Source organism: Nelumbo nucifera, chromosome 7, assembly GCF_055504915.1.
Source record: "Nelumbo nucifera cultivar China Antique chromosome 7, China Antique-T2T, whole genome shotgun sequence".
NCBI classification, from domain to species: domain Eukaryota; kingdom Viridiplantae; phylum Streptophyta; class Magnoliopsida; order Proteales; family Nelumbonaceae; genus Nelumbo; species Nelumbo nucifera.
Window position 1 is genome coordinate 20344279 of NC_142655.1, and position 24357 is coordinate 20368635.

The window sequence follows — 24357 nt, forward strand, 5'->3', positions numbered from 1 at the left end:
AAATCTGTGATGTGTTTGAAGAACTACCTTGAACTTGTGATGAGAGCATAGTGTCGCCTAATACTCGTGACGACTATGATGAAGCTTCTCGAAAGATGATAAAATGAATAGCTACATGTGGTAGTCAAACCTAGGCCCGACTCATGACATGTGATCTCAAGAAACCTACGATGGGAAGTAGCACACACATGCTAAAAGAGAATCCTTGGACAAAAGGAAACTTTGTCCTTAAAAGATCTCATTAGACACATGGCGAAACCCTAGTAGTGCTCTCTCGGTAGCCGACATAAACATGAAGATTCTCTTTCCTAATAAGAACCAACCTTTTTTATGGATCATTTTTCTTAAGGCCTCAAGATTCGCCCTTACAAACTCGGGACATGATTATCACTCTCATTACTACCTAACTCTGTTGAGACTCCCAAACAACCAAAGGCATACCCATCTTGCAACCTTAACCAAGCTTTGATCCTTTTTCGCCCTTCAAGGAGATCACCCTACCTAGCCTCAATACCATACTTACAAAATGAGGGTGTGGTTTTCTTTTTTGTTTTCAGAATGTCATTGTACAAATTAATTATATGAATGTTATTATAGGTATAGGTAATACTCTACTTGCAAAAGGATTACATTGAACATTTCTTGTAAGGTGATGATAAAACCAAAAATCATATTTCTCTTTGGAGCAGGGTTGCATAATTGCATTGAATTTATTAAAAACAAGTTTACATTGATGAATTGAAACATGATTGCAATGAAAATATAGTTTCGGAATATTGTTTGGTTAAGAACAGCAGAATTTGAACCCATTAGTCAACTTATATTTGTGTATGATTATTGTGATAGATCATAATGGTTAATAACCCAACTAGGAGAGTAGTGTTGCAAACAGTTTTAATTGCTATTGTAGATGGTGAAAAGCAGTGAATGATGACAAATGTCCTCATTACAAAAGAATTTCAGAGGAAAGAAGAAATGTATCTTTTCAAAACACCTTATCATGATAACATTTTGATTAGGTCAACGTATTTAAAGAATGCCACGTGCAATAATGGTAAGTGATTGGATATGTTTAGAATGATCCCACAAGTTGATGCCTCCCTATCCACTTCACAAGCAAACTAGAATTGTTTTTGTTTATTATGTGTTGCATAATTTCATCAGATCGTAAAAAACACAATATGTGTTTTGAAATGATTTCCTACATGATGTTCCAATTAAAGGTGAACACATTATTTGTCACTATTTTGTGCTTGTTATGAAATGAGAAATATTAACAGGACAATTTTTTCTTCTAATCGCATGATATGTCATACTTAGGGCTATTACTGTGCAATGATGTGTTTGATCCTTTTTTTGCTAATTTTGATTATTATTTTGTTGGTTTAGAAGTGAGATAGATACTACCGGAAATAGGGTTATAATGCCATTAACATGGATTGGAGTATGCAAACTTGAATTTGGACATGCTTTCTAGTTGCATACTTATAGGAACAAGAATGCTATAATGTTAATGTATAGGCATGCCTTTGGTTTTTTAAAGAGCCAATTTTTCCACTTCTTGATCTACCATATCAAGGCCAAGATATACTATTTATACAATTATACATGTTGGTCAGGCACACATATAACGCTAATATGTACAAAAAATGGGCATGTATGTGGGGCCTACTCATAGTAAATGTATGTGAACCTATACATGGTAAATATACATTAAAAATGCATTAGTTTGCCCCACACATAACATTCCACAAAATCAACACTTATTAAGTGTAATACATATTTTCATCACATTGCTAAACAATTTCCTAGATTTTTAGTCTTTTAAAAAATCTATGATAAATGTTTCAATCAAACAGTTTTTTGTCTTTCAAGATATATTTGCAATAGCTCATCATGTCTTTTCACTCTTAGATCTACAAAAAGATCCTCTGAGGAAGACTCACCAAATACAACCTTAGTTTTCCTACCCAAGATATATCTCCTTAGACTTGCTTCACGTAGAGTTTGTCATTATGTATATTTACAAGAGAAATTCCTTCCCTTCTTGTTAGTAGTGGTTATTCATTCATATTTTAAAACCATAGCTCGAATCAAAGTATTTGATACTCTTAATAAGCAAAAATTGTGTCCTGAGAGTTTTGGTACAAGTGAATAATTCTTTCAATTAACCTTGTGACAGGCCATTTATTACATAATTAGTAACATTTAAAACAATTCAAATGTCCCAATCTTCAACTCCTAATATTAGAAAGGGAAAATTTCTTAAACTACCCCTAAGGTTTAAAAAATTGACTAACACTAAATCTTCCTTACCGTCTGTATCCATTAATAGAAAGATTAAAAAGACTATTTTGCCCATCATTCTTCTTTAGTTTTTCAAAATGAAACTTTTTACACACCTCTCTCTGGGATCTACTTTCAGAGCCCTGCATCATTGGTCTCAACTGAGAACCTCTCGACCGAGAGGTCCGCATCATTGGTCTATTCGAATCTTGCAATCACCAGTGATTGGGTCCACTTTAGTGGATTTTTTGATTTTTGGCAGAACAATCCATCATCTACTTTCCTCTTCGGTCCTTCTGCCATTTCAAAGATGAGAGTCTGCTATGCTCTTTGGTCCTTTCGCCATTTTAGAGATGAGGCAGGAGAAGAAAGAGATCCCACTTCTTTAGGCATCTCATAGTGGCGAATCGAATGGGACGTTAGCGGCAAACCACCCTATTATATCCCTCTCTTGGCCATCCATCAATTTCCCCTCCCCTGTTATCATCTCTATTGGCCACCGCCGCTACAATCTTTAACATCGGTGGTTTTCTTCTTCCCCACCACTCTCTCAGTCTCTCCGTTCTTCCCTTCCCCTGTTATCATCTCTACTAGCCACCGCTGCTACAACCTTATGGTTTTCTTCTTCCCTCTCTCTCTCTCAATTAATGAAACAATTAAGGGTACTCGTAAAAAAACTTATGCTCGATTGAATCTCCTAGCATCGGGGGCATGATTTTTGGAAGAATATACCAAACATTTGGTGGCAAGGTACCGAAACTGGAGGTCATGGAGGACAATATGGGAAGCATTGAGGAGATGGAAGGCCCAGAGGTAATGACGACCTAGGTAGAGAGCCTATGCTTGCATATAGATGTTGGCAGGTTCGGATGTAAAGAGTTCACATCTCCGCCCCAGAAGGGGCCACCCCACAATGCCCCACACAACATCCCCGTCATGTATTGGGAACATCTCCTGATGATGACATCATTGGTTCTAGTACTATCATCGGGAGATGTTCCCAATACACAGCGGGGATATGATGTAAGGCGTTGTGGGACGACCCCTTGTGGGGTCGAGATGTGAACTCAAATGTAAAGGCAACAACCTTATCCATGAAGAAGATGGCTAAGGAGTACAAATGCTTGCCAACATAGTCTCTCACCATGCCTCGAAGCTTATCCACCTCTTCCTCTCTCATTTTGGCGAGTTGAAACCGAATAATTTTACAGAAGCTACCCTGAAGATTAGAGATTGCAGGGGTAAAGAGACTTGTGGATATCAGGGGAGGTCCCAATGACAAGAATGTTTGGTTTTGGTCTCTGTTTGTGTATGGTATGGACCAAAGTTTATAGTATCGGAAATGCAAGGTGTATTAGAAAGACAATTTTAAGAGACGTATCGGGATATGCTTTGGATACGTATGGAACGAATGAAAAATCAAGATATGCATAATATGGTAAAAAATTCAAATAAATTTTAAAAAATATATTACTAACTATTTTTACAAATTTTATATGATTGTAAATAAATAATTTAAATGTAAAAAAAGCATAATTTAATGGTTTGTATAAAGTGTGATGTACCAAAACACAATTAATAACAAAAAATGATGGAATAACTAAAATTAAAAAAAAACAAAAAAACTAAAATGTGAATGTCAATTTTCAAAAACCAATATAATTGATCTTAATATTTATTAGTATATAAATTTTAATAATTAATTCTAGCATTTATTAGGCTCAGTTTGAAAGAAGTACAAATACAAATATGTAGAGTGCAAAACCTTACATTTTCTATTTGTTTGTATGTATTTGTACCCTACATATTTGCATCTGCACTCCTTCTAAATTGAGGCTTAAGTGAAAATTTACTTAAAACTATATATATCATAGTAAGCAAATATGTGTGGCTCATTGGCAAACTTGTGGTTGTGAAAACTTAAAATCAAGTGACCAAAGTTCGATTCTTGCTATAGCTAAAATTTGAAGTTGTTACACTAACAAAATGAAATTAATGATAGGTATCATCAATTAAAGGAATTAATGAGAGAATTTGAATTAGGCACTAAAATTCAAATTTCAATTTAAATTTGCCTTGGAGTAATTGACTAATTAATGAAAGAGAAATTAGACTTAAATAAACAAAATTAATGAGAGATTCTGTATTAAATATGGATTAACAAATAACGATACAAATCCAAACTATATTGGATTGTATTAGGCTTGTATCGGTCGATACGGATCCGAAACATCCCGATACGGGCTCATATCAGTTGATACATACGAAATGAAATGAAATGTATGGTTTATACACGTCCTACATATTGGATTCTTGTTGGAACAATACATTGCGATATTTTGAACCTTGGTATGGACTATGGATAGTGTTACCGGGAGTAGGGCTGTTCATAACAAGATCCATACCGACCAACTCGGTCTGATCCAACCCGAGTTGGCTAGTTTTTCTTCAGCACCGGTTGGTTTCGGGTTACAAGAAAACATAAACTGATGGTTCGGTTCGGTTTCGGTTTTCATGTGTGAAAACCAAAACCGAACCGACTTAGATATATATTATATATATAATATATTTCAGATATTATATATATATATATTTGATATATATATATATATATATATATATATATATTATATTTTAGCTTTGATTCAGAAATATACATATTATACATAAAATATCAGTTTTAATCCATCAAATCATTTTTACATTCCAAGCATCTAGCGTTTGCTTTCTTAAACTTGAATCCTTTACCGTTCACACTGAGAGAATCATTCACAAAACTGACCCAAACCAACCCAAACCGATTCAAACCGACCAGGTCGATTTTACTTAGTACTGGGTCAGTTTCGGTTTCATTTCTAAGTAAATTGACCAGGTCGGGTCGGTTGGAAAAACGCCAGTAAACCGACCCAACCCGACCCTTGAACAACCCTAACCGGGAGTGTGGTTTTGATCTCTGTCCGTGTTTGGTGTTTTCCGGTCTGTAATCTTGCAAACGAACTCCTTGCAATTTTGAGGTTAAGATGTATATGTAAGCTCAAAGCTAGAGTCCCACCCCAACCGACACTAGTAAAAGCTAGGTCGGTTCAAGCGGTGGGAGCTTTAATGGCACTGTGGTTTGAGTAGAGAAGACAATGGTGTTTGTCGAAAAAGGTATTTTGGGTATATTTTAAATTAAATCGAACATGTAAAGTCATGTGTAAATGGTCTATGACGAAGACTTAACAAGAAGTTGTGCAACAATTGTCGGAAATAGTAGGGGGAAAAAACTTTAGCTGTTGAGACAGTTTTTTGGAAATGCCACGTTACCATGAGAATGGGTAAATTAGTAATTACATCTCAATTTATTTTGACTAAATACCAAAACATGGGCATGAATAGGTGAACTGTCCAGAATGTGCCCAGCCCAGAAACTGTCTCAACAACCTATGCTGTTGGGCCCCAACAGCCAAAGTTAACCCTATTGTGCTTTAAGACAATACAAAAACAGTAAGGGTATAGTTAGTTAATTTCTTAAACCTCAAGGGTAGTTTATGAAATTTTTCCTATAAGAAATACAAATGATTTTGAAAACAGATCAACTGGTCGTGTTTATACTTACAAAATTGTGTTTAAAGTCTCAATACACACCATATAATTTATATCAAATTTTGAGCAAACAGGATTTTCTACTCACTTTTCCTTCCCACTCTCTACCCGCTGTGAATTGCCAGTCCGGATCTCCTACCCACGAGAACCCTGCCCACGTTTATCACAACGACACATAGAGAACATCTCATCCCCTGCCTAATGCAGGGGGCGATGTTCCCAAGAATGCTTTGGCACGGTCAATACATGAACCATGTTTAAAACCTATGCTGACTTTTTCTTTTCTTTCGATATGAATGCTTTCATTTTCTTAATTAATGATTCTAATTCTTTTTTCCATTTTACAAGTCTTGATGTACCCTGCATAAACATAATGTTGCAATTGAAATACGTTCTTCGTTGATTTTGTTTCTTAAAATCTAAAATAAAATATATTGCTTATTATGTCTCACTTAACCATCTATGTATGTGCTGAGAATTTAGCATTCAAAATAAGGAACCAAACATGCCATACCTTTGATAAATCGTGTTGTATTCAAGGCACAATTAAATTTTTCCAAGACTGGCCACAAGCCCACAATATGACTCCATAGCAGTTAGCACCAATGTTCTAGAATACCCTGATATGGATAAAACCAATACGCAAGAAATTCTATTGAAAACTGGTAAACACTTTCCTTTAAAAATATTTAATTGATTAATCAGTTAAATAACTTTTAGTTATGTTACATCAGAAAACTGAACAGGGAACTGTTAAATGGGATTCCCAACATTCAAGAATCAAACTCAATACAATTAATTACTTTTTTTTTCCCGAGAGAACCCTACAAATTAGAGCAGGAAAAGATAAAGGCAAGAACAGAAATTGATTTTTATATACATGACATCAAATGTTTATCTTTTGCATCAAGTCAAAACAACCTGTTCCCATTTTAACAGGCAGACCAAGGCAAATCCTGGCAGATGGGGACTCCAAATTGTCCATCTCACCATGATATGCTGCTTCAATTACGAACCTCGATGCTGTCTCATATGACATCTTGCTGAAAGGTGAAATGGTTTCTGCAATCCCAAACCTGCTCATTGGGCGGTATCCACCAGTCTGTGTCATGAAATCAGCAATAAGACTGAGATGCCGGATGTTAACAGCAATCCCATAACTCTTGAAGACCTGATTCACCTGCTCTATGATGGTTGCTCGGGCAGCTTCTACTCCATAGGTATTGAGTACAGCATGAATGTCATTGGATTTTAATCTCCTGATGTCAAGGTCATCCTGCATGTTCCAAAATGTTGGGAAGTCCACTCCAGAAGTCTGTAATTCTGGAATTTCTGGTTCGCCATCTGCTTTCTTAGGAACAACCACTGAACACAGTTCAATATTTCCAGACCTCTTAACATAAACGTTCTTGGCTGTCTTCTGGGCAATCTGCAGGCTCATTCCACCAAAAAGTGAGTTTTCTTTCAATTATATTTCTTGTAGAGTACAGAGTGAACTCAATCAGAAAGAGATTCGAGTGCCATAGAACTTTGAGCCTAATGGATTAAATCTGGCATGCGGTTAAGATATTTAAGAGACTGAAGACTGAAGACCAATCACCAGACACCAATACCCTTCAAAAAAAAGATGATATCCTATGCAAGATGTGAAAGTAGAAAGAAGCAAACCACCAAGTGCATCGAAGCTGTAATGGGAATAGCAAGATCTTTGATTCAAGTATGGCAAGATTCAGGGCACTTCTGGTGGCAAAAATACCTAAGTTTGTATTGGGTTTGATAGAAAATAAAAGAGAGAAAATTGAGGCAAAGTTAATAAGAAATTTCAAATATATCTAAAGGTCCAAATGACCTACAGGACCGGTGACAATAGTGATGGACCATTAGGAAAATGTCTACTAATCCAGTCGAGCATAAAGAAACCCAACATGGTGTCCCCTACTTTTGCCCCAAGATGATGTCATAGATCCAGACCGTCCACCAGGCAGGGGACCTTATGGATTGACCCATTTTAAACCATTGGTCCATCAAACCTAAAAGTTTTAATTTGTCAATATATACTTGCCAATGGAAGGACATTTTGAAAACATGACTAGGTTTTACGAGCTCAGTCTTGCTACAAAAATACCAAATTGAAAAAGGAACATGAGGAGTTATTTTGGGATCCCAATTTATTAGAAGGTTCTTGGGTCATCTAACGAAGCTCAGCAAATGCCACTTCCACCACCACCGCCATCATAATCAAGGGAAACTTCCCCACACGACCTATTCTATTTCTGAAATATGGGTGCATGATACATCAGAACTAAGCTGCTCATTGTGCAGATAAGCCCTTAGAATGGCCAGGTGTTCAATCCTCCAGTCTTGCTGTTTCCCCAACAAATACTAGCCACTCAAAGTAATGATTTCTTTTTACTGAAAAACTTGCCCCAAAAATAAGGACTTGCAATTGATATGTGGCAAGCGCTTCATGGCTGGAACTATCCACATGGAAGATTCCTAGGTTATCCAGTGAAGTCCCCTAAATGACCCAAAAGTGACTAGCAGGCCACTAGCACTATTAGTGGTAGTAGCAGCTAGCAGGCTACAAATTTATGCCCCATGCAGCTTAGAAATGCCCTCTACACAACAAAACATCTGGATGTTGTGTAAAAACCACCAGAAATGAAACAAATATTCCACTTGAGTAATAATGCCCACGCCAATGGTAAAGAAACTAAAATTGTATCCTATGGCATTGAAATGGAATAAAGAAAACAGGCAACAGGGTATCTACATTTAGTTTGCCAGACAAGAAAGAAAAAAATTATAACTTATGAAGTATGTGCGCAACTTATCATCATGAAATTTGAAAGCCAATTGCAGCTAAATCTAGGCAACATGGTTTCCTTTCTGGTCTTGGAGTTGACACAGCCAAATTTGAAAGCATCCAGCCTAAACAGACCGAAGATGAAAGAATATGGTGTTGGCGCTCCTCAGGAAAGTTCTCCTCTCAGTCTTTCTACATTAACTTGCTACCGTGTGAGGGTATTGACTTCCCTTGGGTCTTGATCTGGGATTCTCATTCCCCTTCCAAGGTTTCTTTTCTGATTAGGACTACAGTTTTGGGTCAATGTCTTAGCATTGACTGGCTGCTGTTCAGAAGGGGGATGCTACTATCGAACATCCTATGCCCCCCTTCCAAGGTTTCTTTTCTGATTAGGACTACAGTTTTGGGTCAATGTCTTAGCATTGACTGGCTGCTGTTCAGAAGGGGGATGCTACTATCGAACATCCTATGCCCCCTTGGCAATGAAGTTCCTGAATCCTCCAACCACCTTTTCCTCCATTGCAGCTTCTCTTCCCAGCTGTGGGTTTAGGATTTTTCCTGCTTTGGAGCCCAATCTTGCCTTCCTAAATCAGCTCTTCAGCTCTTGCAACGATGGTCTCTCAAGGGCCTGGCCACTAGGGGCAAACTGCTTTGGAGGATCTTCCCATCTGCCATCCTTTGGGCCCTCTGGAAGGAAAGGAAGAGCCAAACCTTTGACAACACTTTGTCTGATGTAGCTTCAGTAAGAAACAAGGTTATAGGTTTTTTGTGTTCTTGGTTAAGTGTACAAAGGGCATTCAGGGGTGTCCAGCTTTACTCTTTTTTGCAAGCTGGACCTTTCTTTTGTTGACACTTTTGTATATTCCCACTGTACAGGCTCTCATTGTACATTGGCTGATACTTTTACATTAACACAATTCAATACCTTGCCTGTTTCAAAAAAAAAAAAAAAATCTAGGCAACAGGGGCAATGCTTTCCATTTTAAAAGAAGTCCATATTTAGACTTCAAATTGCAAGAAACAAAATGCATAACATATGACATATTTTTCATCTGAATGGAAATGCTGTTAAAACTGAACAGAAATTAAACCAGAAAGTTGTTCATGTCAAGGTATACAGGTTCAATTGATAGTTTATCAATTCAGCCCATCTATAATGTCCAAAACGGAAACTGCACATGCCATCTGGGTCACCATTTCAACTGTCTGGTTCAGGTCTAACAATACTAGTAAAAAGCTTACTCCAACAAAATCCATGTATTACCTATGTTACTGAGATATGACAAAACACAGCTAGAAAAATTGTCTCATAGGAAATTTATACTAAAAACTGAAGTTTCAAACATGAAATGCCAACCTTATCTACCTTTCTGGGTATTATGGTACATACATATCTGTGAGTTAAATGATATATTGAAATTTACCTGAGCCAGTAAAATATGGGGTTCGTTGGTAAATCTAAAATGCACTTCAAAATCCAGTCCTTCAGCCACCATGAAGAATGCTCTGTCACTGTCCTTTTTCGTTCGCCTTGTCATTCCTCTAGCATCTGCTTCATCTTTTCCGCCGCTTGATTTTGATTTGGAGACAGTCCCATGTTGTGATGGGGTCTGAGAAGCCTCATCCTCAGCATCAAATACCTGAATTTCACCATCCATAATATTCCCGGCTTCAACCTCAGCTTGATCAATTTCGCTTTCAAATCCAGCTGAGGCTTCTATATCACTACGCCCATTTTCAGTGTTAACTATTTCATTTTCCATATCATCCTCATAATCCATCTCATCTGTAGCTTGCCTTTTTCTTTTCTGTGCATCTGCACCTAGATCATCAGGTGCTTCGTAATCATCATCATCACCAGCATCATCATTTTCTTCAGCTGCTTGAGATTTGCTGGTAGGACCATCTTCATCTGCCCCATCTCCAGAATTTGACTGTGTGCTGTGCACCACATTCGTTATGCCTCTGATTTTCGACAGCATAAGTAGATGACTTTGTATTGCATCTTCCATTTCCCCAACAAAAACAAATTTCAAGGTTGCTTGACAGTCTTTTAAAGTTATACCCGAATATGGAGGATATAGTTCAGGTGGATAGAGCTTTAGCTTTAGCTTATAAACAGTGGAAACTTGGTGTTTCTTAACAGAGAATGGCACTACACCAACCTCCATGCTCTCAATCACATCTGCTACAGTGACCTTCTGTAATTTTGCAGCTAGGCGCTTAGCATCATCCCTGCACCAATAAATATATGAGAACCTTTTGTGTAACAAATAAATATATAAAAAAATTGCAGTCTTCATATAGTGCACCCAAAGCGAAAGTGGTTTCAACCCTAAACTGACCTGAGTAAAAAAAGATGGAATACAGAACCCAACCAACCTGGCCCACATACAGTGCATCTATACTCAACCAAGGCTATCTCTAAAAATGTTTCAATGCTGCAATGTCAATTGATTGGTTTTGGTAGGGATTCACCTCAACCTCATTATGGTTGACCTGACCCTAACCCAAAAGAGTTGTGTCAATGTGGATTTGCCATTAAACCCAATCAACTGACATCCCTAGGGTTGAGTAAATAGGTAAACCCAGGGGAGGTCTTAGTATTTTGACAGAAGCCACAGGGGAGGTACAAGTAACTTACCCTTCCTTTTACAGCAGAAAAGATAAAGGAAATGAAACAATGAAAGGGATAAAGGTGAAAGGTGGTCTCTAAGGAAACAGCTGGAAGATATTTTATTGAAATAAGAGATAAGTTGGAGACAGAGATCAAGAATAACTGGCTTAAGGAGGGAGATAGAAATACCAACTTTTTCCATACTTTGTCCAATGGGAGGAGGAAAAATTGTCCCCAAGTTGGTGGTAGGAGATATCACTTTGTCTACTCATAATGAGATTGCCCAAGCCTTTGTGGATCATTTTTAAGTCAAGTATTTAGGAAACCCATGGATAGAAGAATGTGGATTGATGGCTTGGATTGGCCTAAGCTAACAAAAAATCCTAAGGCAAGGTTGGAAAGGAATTTTGAGATTGAGGAGATTAAAGAGGCTGTTTTTTCTATGGATAGATCTAAAGCCCCTGGTATGGATGGTTTTATGACGGCTTTCTACCAAGATTGCTAGGAAGTATTAAAAAATGATTTACAGAAAGTCTTTAATGAATTTTTTGGGAGAGGTTTAATCAATTCGGGGCTCAATTCCATATTTATTGCTTTAATCCCCCCCCCCCCCCCCAAAAAAAAAAAAAACAGATTCCGTGCACCCAAAGAATTACACTCCAATTAGTTAGACCAATAGTTTGTACAAAATCATTGCTAAGGTGCCCTCTCAGAAAATTAGGACTGTTGTACTTTCATTGGTATCATCAGATCAAGGGGGCTTCGTCAAGGATAGACAAATTATTGATCAGATTTTGATTGCCAATGAATGTATTGAAGAGATAAAGGGATCAGGAAGGAAGGAGCTGATTTGTAAATTGGACTTAGAAAAGGCTTATGATTTTGTTGATTAGGGTTTCTTGGTGAAAGTAATGAAAAATTTTGGGTTTAGTGAAAGATGGTGAAAGTGGATCTTAGGATGTATTAGGACATGCCATTACTCAATTTTGGTTAATGGAATTGTGGCTGATCATTTCCAAGTTATTAGGGGAATTAGGTAAGGGGACCCCCTTTCCCATTCCTGTTCACTTTCCAAGTCATTCCTGTCCTAGGGAGATTGATCACTAGGGCTGATGCTTAGAATCTAGTGAGGGGTTGGAAAATTGGTCGAGAGGAGATACCTATGACATATAATATACGTATAAAATATATGTTACAATTTATATAGTATGAAAGATTGTATATCTAATATATATATATATATATATATATATTAAAGGAAGGTCTTCAGGCTACAGCCCCCCACCATTTAGACATGTGGCCTTTTCATTTTTCTGAAAATCTAGACACGTGGCATTTAGAAAAGTGGCCTTTTCATTTTTTGGAAAGCTAGACAACGTGGAATTTCTGAGAAATTCCTGCCAAAGCCCACAACCCACTACCAAGCTACAGCCCCCGACCATTTAGACATGTGACCTTCACATTTTTCTGGAAAGCTAGACATGTGGCATTTTCTGAGAAGTTGCTGCTCTCACAACCCACTACCACCATTCAGACACGTGCCATCCTATTAATTCAAGAAATAGGATTCAAAAAGTGGATAGTTTCACTCCTAATAACTCTCAATAGACAATTATTTATTAGCTTAAAACATGTTTATCCAGAGTCTATCAAATACAAATGGTGGGACACATTAAAAGATTACCATAAACACACGTTTCTTTCTAAATGATTTTTTTTTTAAAAAGAAAATACTTTATTAATTACAAACTTGATTTAACTTTTAGGAAGCAACCTAATTTAACTTTTAAAATAAATAACTCAAAATAGGTTTATTAGATAAATAGTAAATATCAAATAAAGTGGGTTATTGCTTACCAATAAGATCTCATTTAATATCTTAAATAAAATTAAAAAAAACATAAATTAATAGTGGGTTTCAAATAAAATAGGTCATAATAGATTGTCAATTACAAAGATGTAAAACCCGTATTAGGTTTTCTAAATTAAATTTTTGATAACTGAATAGCAAACTTCAAAAACTAATTGTGCATTAAAGTTAAGTAAATTACCAGAATTTATTGTAATTCGAAAATCTATTATCACAACAATACTCAGTAAATAAATGCTGAAAAATAATAAAAATATAAGAAAATCATCATCACCATTACTAATTAAAAATAATATTAATCGTTAATTAAACAATTAAGTAAACATTACATTTTGATTAATCTTTAAATTTTTATAGTAAACATTTTAATTATAATACCGATAATAATTAATTAACTAAATATTACAATACAAATAATCTTTAAAAAATATAGAAATAATAATAAAAAGTTAGACATTTTTGGTTTAAACAAAACGAAAATTATCAAAAAATGCTAGCCCCGTACTTAGTATGGGGTCATTCTCTAGCTATATATTATAAGTATTATTTTATAATATTTTTATACATAAATAAAACAGAAAATAATATAAAACATATATAAGTATATAATTGTTATATAAATAATATATTGTGGGCCAAGGTGAAAGTGATCCATCCCTAATTCTAACTCCTAAAACAACTCTAATAACATTTTACTAAAACTACAAAAACCAATTTAATGAAGATGCCAAAATCACTAAAATTAGAAAATCGCAATTTTACTATAAATAGTAATGATGTAAAAAGCTATAAGTAATCCATCCAAAAGATAAACCATAAATAGTAATTTTAAAATAACAATAAATAATCTATGAAGAATCCATCTTCATTGATTTTTCCCTTATTTATCTGCACCAACAGATCAGAAGAATTATCATTCATCCCTCTTCAACCACCTCGACAAAATGTTGGGCATCTTCCATCACAGAGATCTTTTGGTCTAGTCAGCCAAAATGGGCAAGTGTCTAATGAGAGACAAGACAAAATTAGAAGATAATGATCTCAGTACCAGGCTGTGTCTTCTGTTCATAGGAAATTGAAGCAACAGATCACATTCCTACATTGCCAAAACTCAGTTCCAAACTTTTTGTATGCTTCTGTACCTTGATAAATTTTAATTGAAAGTGCCCAGGAACATTGGTGGAACTATTGCAAAGACGGAAAGGTGAGAGGTTTAAACAATTTTTGAATGAAATGTTCTATAGAAGAGATGGTAATTAGGACAGCACCCCCACCAGGCTTTCTATGATAAAAATGTGAATTTTTGGCACAGATATTGATGAGGCATCCACAACTGAGTTTCTACTGTTGTTTTCTTTTTTTTTTTTTTATTGCCAGTTTTGTTACTGCTCAGTGACTTGTAAATGAGAATGAGTTTATACCTGTATATGCCTGCATGATTAGGGCCAATAACATAACACTTTTCCGTTTCCCAAAAAAATTTCATACATTTACCTTCTCAAATAAAGTGTGCATCAGAAAGTCTTTGCTGCCAACAATTTTTTTTTTTCATTTTTACCCTCTACTTTATACCTTGGTAAGAATTTTCAGGGGCCATTATTTGGAATAACATAAACTCTCAAGCTGACAAGCATGGGGAGCACGGGCTCAACTCCAAGAGAAGAGACTTTGTGCAGCATATCCCAAATGTTAGGTGCGTTGAAATGACGCATAATGAAATGTTTATTTTTCTTTTTTTATACATTGGCTAAGTTGGGGAAAAGTGCAAATACATACATTTAACTTCCCAGAAATATAAGAAAAGTAGTACTCTGTAAATGTATTTGGGCGCCTAGTCATGGGCTTCTTTGTAAGTTTATTCATAATGTTTAAATGAAGTCTTCCTATGTGTGAACAGTAACACACCTAATCTTCTCGACATAACTTCTTCTTCTTCATAAAATATCTTCTAACTTGGTATAAAAGCAATGTAAGATCAAGGAAATCATCTACTGCTGGTTGTGACTCACAAACAGACCCGCTAATGTCAGCAGTCAGTACAGTTGGTGGCATCCTTATGTGTTCTTAATGCACATTGATGTGCCTTGATTTTTTTAGAGGAATTTTGATATAGGTTGAAGCTATTTGAGATTTTTGGGAATTTCTGGATAGAAATTGGCAAAAAACCCAGATCTGGAGTTTAGAGCTTGCATGCTCATACGGTGGGTTGGCTTCCATTAGAACCTGTTGTTTTTGAGTCATGGGAAATTTCTGACACTGTAGGAAGTGGTCCTCGATTTTTTGCTACCAACATCTATTTTTCCCTTGTTTTATTGTTGTAACCCAATTCAACCTTGTGGTGTTGGGATATTGTGGTGTTGGTGAGAAATTTTGTTTTGGAAGGGGTTGTGATTGATGGACTCACACAAAGAAGTACGCGTGCCTACCCATGTCCACCCAGGAGGTAATGATAATGCCAGAGATAAGCTTACAATTGGTGGAAGATAATCTGCTGTATGCAGCCACATATTATTGCAAATAATATGCTCTATGGGAGCAAGATAATGCCTGAAGGTCCAAAGTATTCCAAATGGGAGCAAGATAATCTGCTTTCTATGTCATGGCTTGTATACTCTATGCAGCCACGCATCACCCACAAATATATATTCCTTTCAACAGCCAGGGATATTTGGGACAGGTTAACTACCACTTATTCTCAAGCTAAAAGCACTGTTAGAATCTATAAGTTGCGAAGAGAAGAATGTAATGTGTCACCAGGCAACACATCCTTAGTGCTGATATCTTGTCACTCTCAACAACATATTCTCTTGTGCAGAATGAAGAGAGTAGGAGAAATGCTATGAAGCAAGTACCTTTAAGTGAGCACACTACCCCTGTGTCCACGAAGCCCTAACAAACTTCTGGTAAACCTGAAGAAGCATTTTGTGAATATTGCAAGAAGATGAAACATACCAAGGATAGATGCTGGAAATAGAATCCCCATCAGAAGCCGGAGAAGTGTAAAAGTGGAAAGAAGGGAAATGTTCACATTGCTACAGGCAGTCATGATTCTGAGACTCACATGCTTGAGGTAAATCCTCCTACTCAGGCACCTACTCATGACACCTCTAATGTGATGGAAAATTGAGAGGCATCTTACTCCAATTTGAAAAGAGTAGGTTGCCTACATCTGCTGATTCACATACACCTTCTAGTGCCTTTGCAAAATCAGGTTGCACTTGTGTGCCATGCCTATCCCCTACCTTTTGGATAATTGACATAGGAGCCGGTGATATGACTGGTATGCCTTCCTACTATACCACTTATAAATTATTTTCAAAGAAAGGTAAGGTTACCATTGTTGATAGATCTAAGGTCCCAATCTCAGGTTTGGGTGAAGTTAAACTTACCAAACACCTCTCTCTAAACTTTGAACTCCATGTTCAACAATTGCATAGAAATCTTCTTTCTATTAGTTCCCTTACCAATCTCATTCTTCTATAACCTTCTTTCCATCTCATTGTGTCTTTCAGGATTTGAGTACGGGGAAGACAATTGGTAGTGGAGATGAAGCCGATGGAGTTTATCTTCTTAATCAATCTCCAAAGTTAGGGTTAATGTGTTAATTTGAGTCCCATCATGATGAGAAACTAAATCAATTAAAATTGTGGCATCACCATCTTGGGCATGTGTCTTTTGGTTCATTAAAGTTTTTGTTTCCTAGCCTATTTGAGTCTTTGTCTAGTTCTGTTCTACAGTGTGAAGTTTGTCAACTATCAAGGCAATGTAGAACCATAATCTTTTTATTGATGACTACTCGCACTACACTTGGTTGTATTTGATGAAGAGATGGGATGAAGTACCTTCAATTGTAAAAATCTCCTTTAGTATGGTGGAGACAGAGTTTGAGAAAAAGATTAAGATTATTAGATCTAACAATGCCAAGGAATACTTCGAGAAGCACTTGAAGCTTTCCTTGAAGACAAAGGAGTAATTAACTAGAGTTCTTGTCCTCACATTCCCCAACAAAATAGGGTATCAAAAAGGAAAAAACAGACATGTGGTTGAAGTTGCAAGAGGATTGATATTCCAGATGCATGTTCCAACTCGGTTTTCGAGGGATGCTGCCCAAACAATTGTATATCTTATTAATAGACTTTTCTTGCCAACCCTTCATCTCTAGTCCCCTCATCAGCTTCTTTTTCCTGATGAGGATGCCTTCCACCTCCCTCTCAAGGTCATTGGGTGTGTCTACTTTGACCCCTGTTCCGGTAAAAGATGTGGGTTCGGCTGTCTTAAAATGTATGCTTATCTTTGTTGGGTCTTAAGTCATTAGTTGTTGGGCCTTAGTTATTGGGCCTAATCTTATTTAGTGTTTTATTTGTCTAGGTGTCCCATCACTAATCAGGGGCATTCTAGTCTATTTATGTAACATTATGTAATACACTTATTTATAATAGCCTAGGGCCGACTGAGAGATTCATTGCCGCCATTCTCAAATCCTCCTCTTCTTCTTCTTCTTCTTCTTCTTCTTCTCTTCTCCTTCGGCAACTGTATTCCAGCAAACATGGTATCAAAGCTCTAATCTTTCACTTGGTTACAACCACTGCCTCCTCTTCTAACTCTATGTCTTTTTCTTTTCTATCTTGGTTGCTGCAAAGAAACCCTAGGGTTGGTCGTAGAACACAACAGGACCTACATCTAGGGTTTCCCTTGGTTGTAGGGCCCAAGGGGAGTTAGTCCCAGAAGTTGATGCCCTAGTAGACTCAGTACAGCAGATTGTAGCCATTCGGCTAAGAGAGATATGTGTTGAACAGATCTAGGTGGGAGGACTGATTGCGGCAGTCCTAGAACTGGTTGTAGGGGAGATTACAGCCTGCGACAGCAGTGATTAGAACACAGCAGAAGTCAGCACAGTAGATTACAGTCTGCAACAGCAGTGATTAGAACACAGCAGAAGTCAGCACAACGGATTACAGCCTGCGGCAGCAGTGATTAGAGCACAGTGCAGCCGTGTGGTGCTCGTGGTTTCAGCTCTGTAAGTCTGAAACAGCTTTCTGTATATTGTGTTTACAGCTTTGATCTTTGCAAGTAGGAGAAGATGTCTTCTATATCCGGGGAAGTGTCTTCTAGAGATGTTAGGACTGGTGGGAGGTCTCCTAATCTGGAGAATCCAAATCTGCACAGCCTGCAGATCACTAATGTGTTGTTGGATGAGTACAACTTCAGAGAATGGTCTGTTTCAGCCATGCTCTTCATCACATCCCGGGAACTCATTGGTTATTTGGATGGGCTGAAGAAGGAACCTGAAGTGGGTAGTGTGGAATATGCAGTTTGGTGTAAGGAGAATGCTACTGTTATGTCCTTGCTACTTGCTTCAATGACTCCAAGGGTAGTTAGGACTGTTCAACATTTCTCCACTGCTGCCAAGATATGGGAGAGAGTGTCTAAAACTTATGGGCAGAGAAAAAATAATGCCAGAATTTATAGAGTGAATCAAGACATTGCTGTCTTGAGGCAAGGGGATATGACTGTTGCAACATATTTTGCTACCTTAAAAGGACTATGGAGCTAGATCATCACCTTATTCTTGATTGGGAGAATGCCAGAGACAAGGAAAGGCATGACAAACAAATTGAAGAGGGCAGAGCATTTAAATTTTTGGCTGGCTTAGATCCAAAATATGAGAGCATAAGGTCCCAAATTCTGGGAAGGGATGAAATGCCAGACTTACATCATGTCTATTACCTCGTGAGGAATGAAGAGGTTAGTCACAATGATGATAGCTCAAAACACTCATCCATTATTACTTCTTCTCCCATGGGACAGATTGCTAATTCCTCCGGACACGGGTCCTTGGGTTTCACTGCTGATGAGGTAGAGGTACTTAGCCGGGCACTAGCCCATCTAAGGACCAATTCTCTTACTTCCACCTCCCTTGCCAGTTCAGGTATTGTCTCTGCTTTTAGTGCAACTAGTTCTATTGATCCTGTCTCTTGGATTATTGATTCCGGTGCAACTTACCACATGACACATATGTCTTCTCTATTTTCTTCCTATCATTTATTGTCTGGCCAAGATAAGATGAGGGTTGTTGATGGTTCTCTCTCTACCATCTCTAGGAAATGGGTGGTTGACCTAAGCAAGGACCTCTCACTCAAATCTGTTCTGCATGTTCCCAATCTTTCTTCAAATCTCTTATTTGTTTCAAAGCTTACCAAGAATTTGAATTGTAGCATAACCTTTTTTCCTACTCATTGTGTCCTTCAGGACAGATTGACGAAGAGAACGATTGGGAGCAGTCATGAGTGTGGAGATCTCTACTACCTTGATGCAGACATCAGCTCGGCCTTACAAACATCTGCTACTAGTAGTCAGTCCAATGTGGAGTCAATAGCTAGGTTACATCTGTGGCATGCTAGGCTAGGTCATTTACCTTTTTCATCATTAGAAGTGTTGTTTCCAGAATTATTCAAAGGTGTTTCAAGTCAAAATTTAGTTTGTGAAGTATGTTAGCTATCAAAACAATGTAGAACTGTTTATCCAATTTTTAGTAATGAAATTCAAGCTCCTTTTGATTTAGTCCACTCTGATGTTTGGGGCCCTTCACCCCTTATTTTGGTTGATGGCTTTCGGTACTTTATCGGTTTTATTGATCACTACTCTCGATGCACATGGATCTACTTGTTAAAAGGACGCGATAAAGTGCCACGGGCAACCATAGCATTTTACAAAATGATTGAAACACAATTTGGCAAGAAAAATAAACAATTCAGGTCAGATAATGCTACTGAATATTTTGAAAGATCCTTGAACCTGTTTATGGAAGATGCTGGAATGATCCATCAGTCATCTTGTGCTAGCACCCCCCAACAGAATAGGGTTGCTGAGCGCAAGAATAGACACCAATTGGAGACTACTCAAGCCTTACTATTTCAGCACAAGGTTCCCAAACACTATTGGTCTCAAGCAGTCCTTACTGCATCATATCTGATAAATCGAATGCCATCCAAGGTATTGGGGATGAAAACTCCTTTCTGTGTCCTTTGCCCTCATCATCCAAACTTTTCTCTTCCACCGAGAGTCTTCGGTTGTGTATGTTTTATACATGTAAAGGATCCAAAGAAGACCAAACTGGATCCTAGGGCTACGAAAGGAACCTTTTTGGGATACTCTCCTACACAAAAGGGTTACAAGTGTTATGATCCAGTCACCAAGAAAAAATATGTCACAAAGGATGTGGCATTTTTTGAGTCTCAATCCTATTTTCATTCTTCCCACAATCCTCTTTAGGGGGAGACTAGCGGGATGGAAGAGGATTCTTCTGTTCCGTCCTTCTTTGTGCCTCTTTCATCCTCGGACCTTCCATCTTCTCCTCCTGATCCTCCTAGTTGTAGTATCCCGAGTGAATCTAGTGAGGCTCCCATTGTACCAGCTACTACTCGTGATGTTGCAAATGTTATACAAGACTCCAACATGCAACAAAAAGATATAAGAATCACCTACAATAGAAGAAAAAAGGGTCCTCTAACTCATGACAACAACCAATTGGACTCGGATCAACCTGTCTCAGCAACTCTAGGTAATCCTATCACACATCCCTCTGACTTGGATCTTCCTATTGCCCTTCGTAAGCCTACCCGTTCTTGTACTATCCGACACCCCATTGCTGATTTTGTGTCTTACTCACATTTGTCTCCTCGTTATTGTTCTTTAGGGTCTGCTCTTCCTTCTGTGCATGTCCCTACTAGGTATTCAGAGGCAGTGTCTGACGCAAGATGGAAAGAGGCTATGGACGAAGAAATGAAAGCAGGGACTTGGGAATTAGTGGATCTACCGGAAGGGAAAAGCACTGTTGGATGCAAGTGGGTGTTCACTGTAAAGCACAGGGAGGACGGGTTCATTGAAAGGTACAAGGCCAGACTTATACCAAAGGGTTTACTCAAAAAGAAGGGATTGACTACAAAGAAACCTTTGCTCCAATAGCAAAACTCAATACAATCCGCGTTCTATTGTCATTAGCTACAAACTTCTCATGGGAGCTATATCAGTTGGATGTGAAGAATGCTTTCCTAAATGGCAACCTACATGAAGAGGTATTCATGGATCCTCCACCAGGTTATGGGTTTGGCAGGAAGGTGTGTAGACTGAGAAAAGCATTATATGGACTTAAGCAGTCTCCTCGAGCTTGGTTTGAGAAGCTTTGTGGGGCCATGAAGAAAGGGGGTTACACTCAAAGTGGGGCAGATCATACCTTGTTCATAGGGAAGAAAAATGGCAAAATTACAACACTTATTGTCTATGTGGATGATATGGTGATTACAGGGGATGATCAGGAAGAGATTAAAAGACTAAAGGAGTTCTTGGCTGCTGAATTTGAGATCAAAGACCTAGGCCAGCTGAGATACTTCCTTGGGATTGAAGTTGCTAGGTCAAAAGAGGGCATCTATATATGTCAACGAAAATATGTCCTTGATCTTCTTCAAGAGACAGGTATGATGGAGTGTAGGCCAGCAAATACTCCACAATAGAGCAGAACCATGGTCTACAGGAATCAGTAGGAGAGGACTACCTTGATAAAGAGAGATACCAAAAGCTAGTGGGGAAGTTGATTTATCTGTCCCTTACTCGCCCTGATATTGCTTATGTTGTACATGTTGTCAGTCGTCAGTTCATGCACTCTCCTAAAATCCCTCACATGAGAGCTGTGGAAAGGATTCTCAGATATTTGAAGACTTGCTCAGGGAAAGGGATTCTGTTCAGAAAACACAATAAAATTGAAGTTGAAGCATATACTGATGCAGATTGGGCTGGTTCTGTTGGGGACAAGAAGTCCACTTCCGAGTACTGCACCTTTGTTGAAGGAAATCTAGTTACATGGAGGAGTAAAAAACAAAATGTGGTTGCTAGATCAAGTGCAGAGGCTGAATATCAAGCTATGGCTCATAGTGTTGTTGAACTTCTGTGGCTTAAGATCCTTCTTGGTGAACATGGAATAAAGATCGAGTACCCTCTCAGGCTGTACTATGACAACAAGGCTGCCATCAACATTGCAAATAACCCAATGCAACATGATAGAACAAAACATATTGAGATAGACCGCCACTTTGTTAGAGAAAGAATAGTCTCAGGAGAACTCTGCATTCCTTATACTCCCTCCGAAATGCAGATCCCAGATGTTTTAACTAAAGGGCTAGCTTCAATAAAATTCTTGGACTTACTTGGCAAGCTAAACATGATTAATGTCCATGCTTAGCTTGAGGGGGAGTGTTGGTTCGGCTGTCTTAATATGTATGCTTATCCTTGTTGGGTCTTAAGTCATTAGTTGTTGGGCCTTAGTTATTGGGCCTAATCTTATTTAGTGTTTTATTTGTCTAGGTGTCCCATCACTAATCAGGGGCATTCTAGTCTATTTATGTAACATTATGTAATACACTTATTTATAATAGAGTAAGGTCGGCTGAGAGATTCATTGCCGCCATTCTCAAATCTTCCTCTTCTTCTTCTTCTTCTCTTCTCCTTCGGCAACTATATTCCAGCAAACAAAAGATATCTATCCAAAGATGTCACCTTTTTTGAGTCTAAACCTTTCTTCTCCTCCACTTGCCCTTCTCTTTAAGGGGAGAATGTCAATGAAGATCAGATTTCTTTTTGCATGCCTATTCTTGTATCAGCTACAACTAACACTATTAATCCTTCCTCCTCTCTTCCTACTTGTGGTGGTAGTAGTGCTCTTCCTGTGCCTCCTCCTTTGCCACCTCATGTTCCTTGATCTTGGCACTAGTGGTTCATGAGACAAAAAATATGTTGACTCCAGAGATTAAATGTCCACTACAATCTGACTTCCCAAACTTAGGTAATTTGGAATGCATTATCCTCTACAATGTCCACTACCTCTTTTTTTTTTTTGATGCATGTGTTGAATCTATTACTGAACTTCCTAGACCTCCCTATTGTAGTTCATAAGGCAAAAAGGACATGTGCTAAATATCCCATCTCAAATTATGTCTCTTATGATACCTTATCACCCTCCTATTATGCCTATATCTCTTTCGTTTCTTTTGTTCTAATCCCTTGCAGTGTTACTAAGGTAGAGCAATTTGCTTAATAGAAGGATGCTATGAATCAGGAAATGGAGGCCCTTGAAAAAAAAAAACTAAACATGGGAAATTGTTTCTTTACCAAAAGGTAAAGTTCCTCTTAGATGTAAGTGGTTTACACAATGAAGCATAAAGTTGATGCTTAATTAAAAGGTATGAAGCTCGACTTGTAGCAAAAGGGTACACTCAGTCTTATCGTATCGATTACTAGGACACTTTTGCTCCGATAGCCAAGATGAAAGGTGACTATGTTTATTGGGACTATGTTTGATAGATCTAAATTAATCTTGAAAATTGGCTTCACTCAATCTCAAGCTGATTAGACCTTGTTTATTGGGAGGGTAAATGGAAAGGTGACTATGTTGATAGTATATGTATTATGTTTATTGGGACTATCTGAACTGAAGTCTTTTCTTGCTACTTAATTTGAAATTAAGGACCTTGGAAATCTCCGGTACTTCCTAGGTATCAAGGTCACAAGGTCAAAAAGGGGCATTTATATTTCTCAAAGGAAACATGCCCTTGATTTGCTTCAGGAAGTAGGAAGATTGGATTGTAAACTAGCTGAAAATGCAATTGATCCCAATCATAAGTTGGTTGGATTGAGTGTGGTCAGTCAATACATGCATAAGCCCAGATCTTCTCATATGCAAGTAGTGAATGGAATGCTTGCCTATTTGAAGGGGTGTCCAAGACAAGGAATGTTGTATTCTGATCATGGCATTTGAAGGCTAAGGCCTACTCTGATGCTGACTAAGTAAGTTCTATTGATGATAGGCACTCTACTTTTGATTATTGTATCTTGGTGGGTGGTAATGTTGTATCTCGGAGAAGCAATCAGTTGTGGCCCGTTCTAGTGCAAAGGCAGAGTATAAAGCTATGGTCCATGGGGTTTCTAAATTGCTATGAGAGTATAGATTGATACTCCAATGATGTTATATTGCGACAACCAAGCTGCCATAAATATAACCCACAATCCTATTCAACATGATCGTACAATAGAGGTTGATAGTCACTTCATTAGAGACAGTTTCTAGTGAAGAGGTTTTTTTATTACCTTTTGTGAGGTCCGAAGATCAGTTAGCTGATTGTTTTACTAAAGGTGTTCCCAAAT

General features: G+C 37.7%; 1 protein-coding gene across 1 annotated transcript in view; it reads right to left on the reverse strand.

The window, feature by feature from the left end:
• Positions 1–6544: 6544 nt before the first annotated feature.
• Positions 6545–24357, reverse strand: part of NRPA1 (nuclear RNA polymerase A1) — a 74973-nt gene continuing 57160 nt past the window's right edge. Inside the window, exons 20-21 of the mRNA XM_010253602.3 lie at positions 10102–10912; positions 6545–7300 (exon numbers count right to left, since the gene is read on the reverse strand). Of these exons, the coding sequence (XP_010251904.1) occupies positions 6758–7300; positions 10102–10912 (1354 nt within the window). The 3' untranslated portion in view covers positions 6545–6757. The remainder of the gene's footprint in view (positions 7301–10101; positions 10913–24357) is intronic.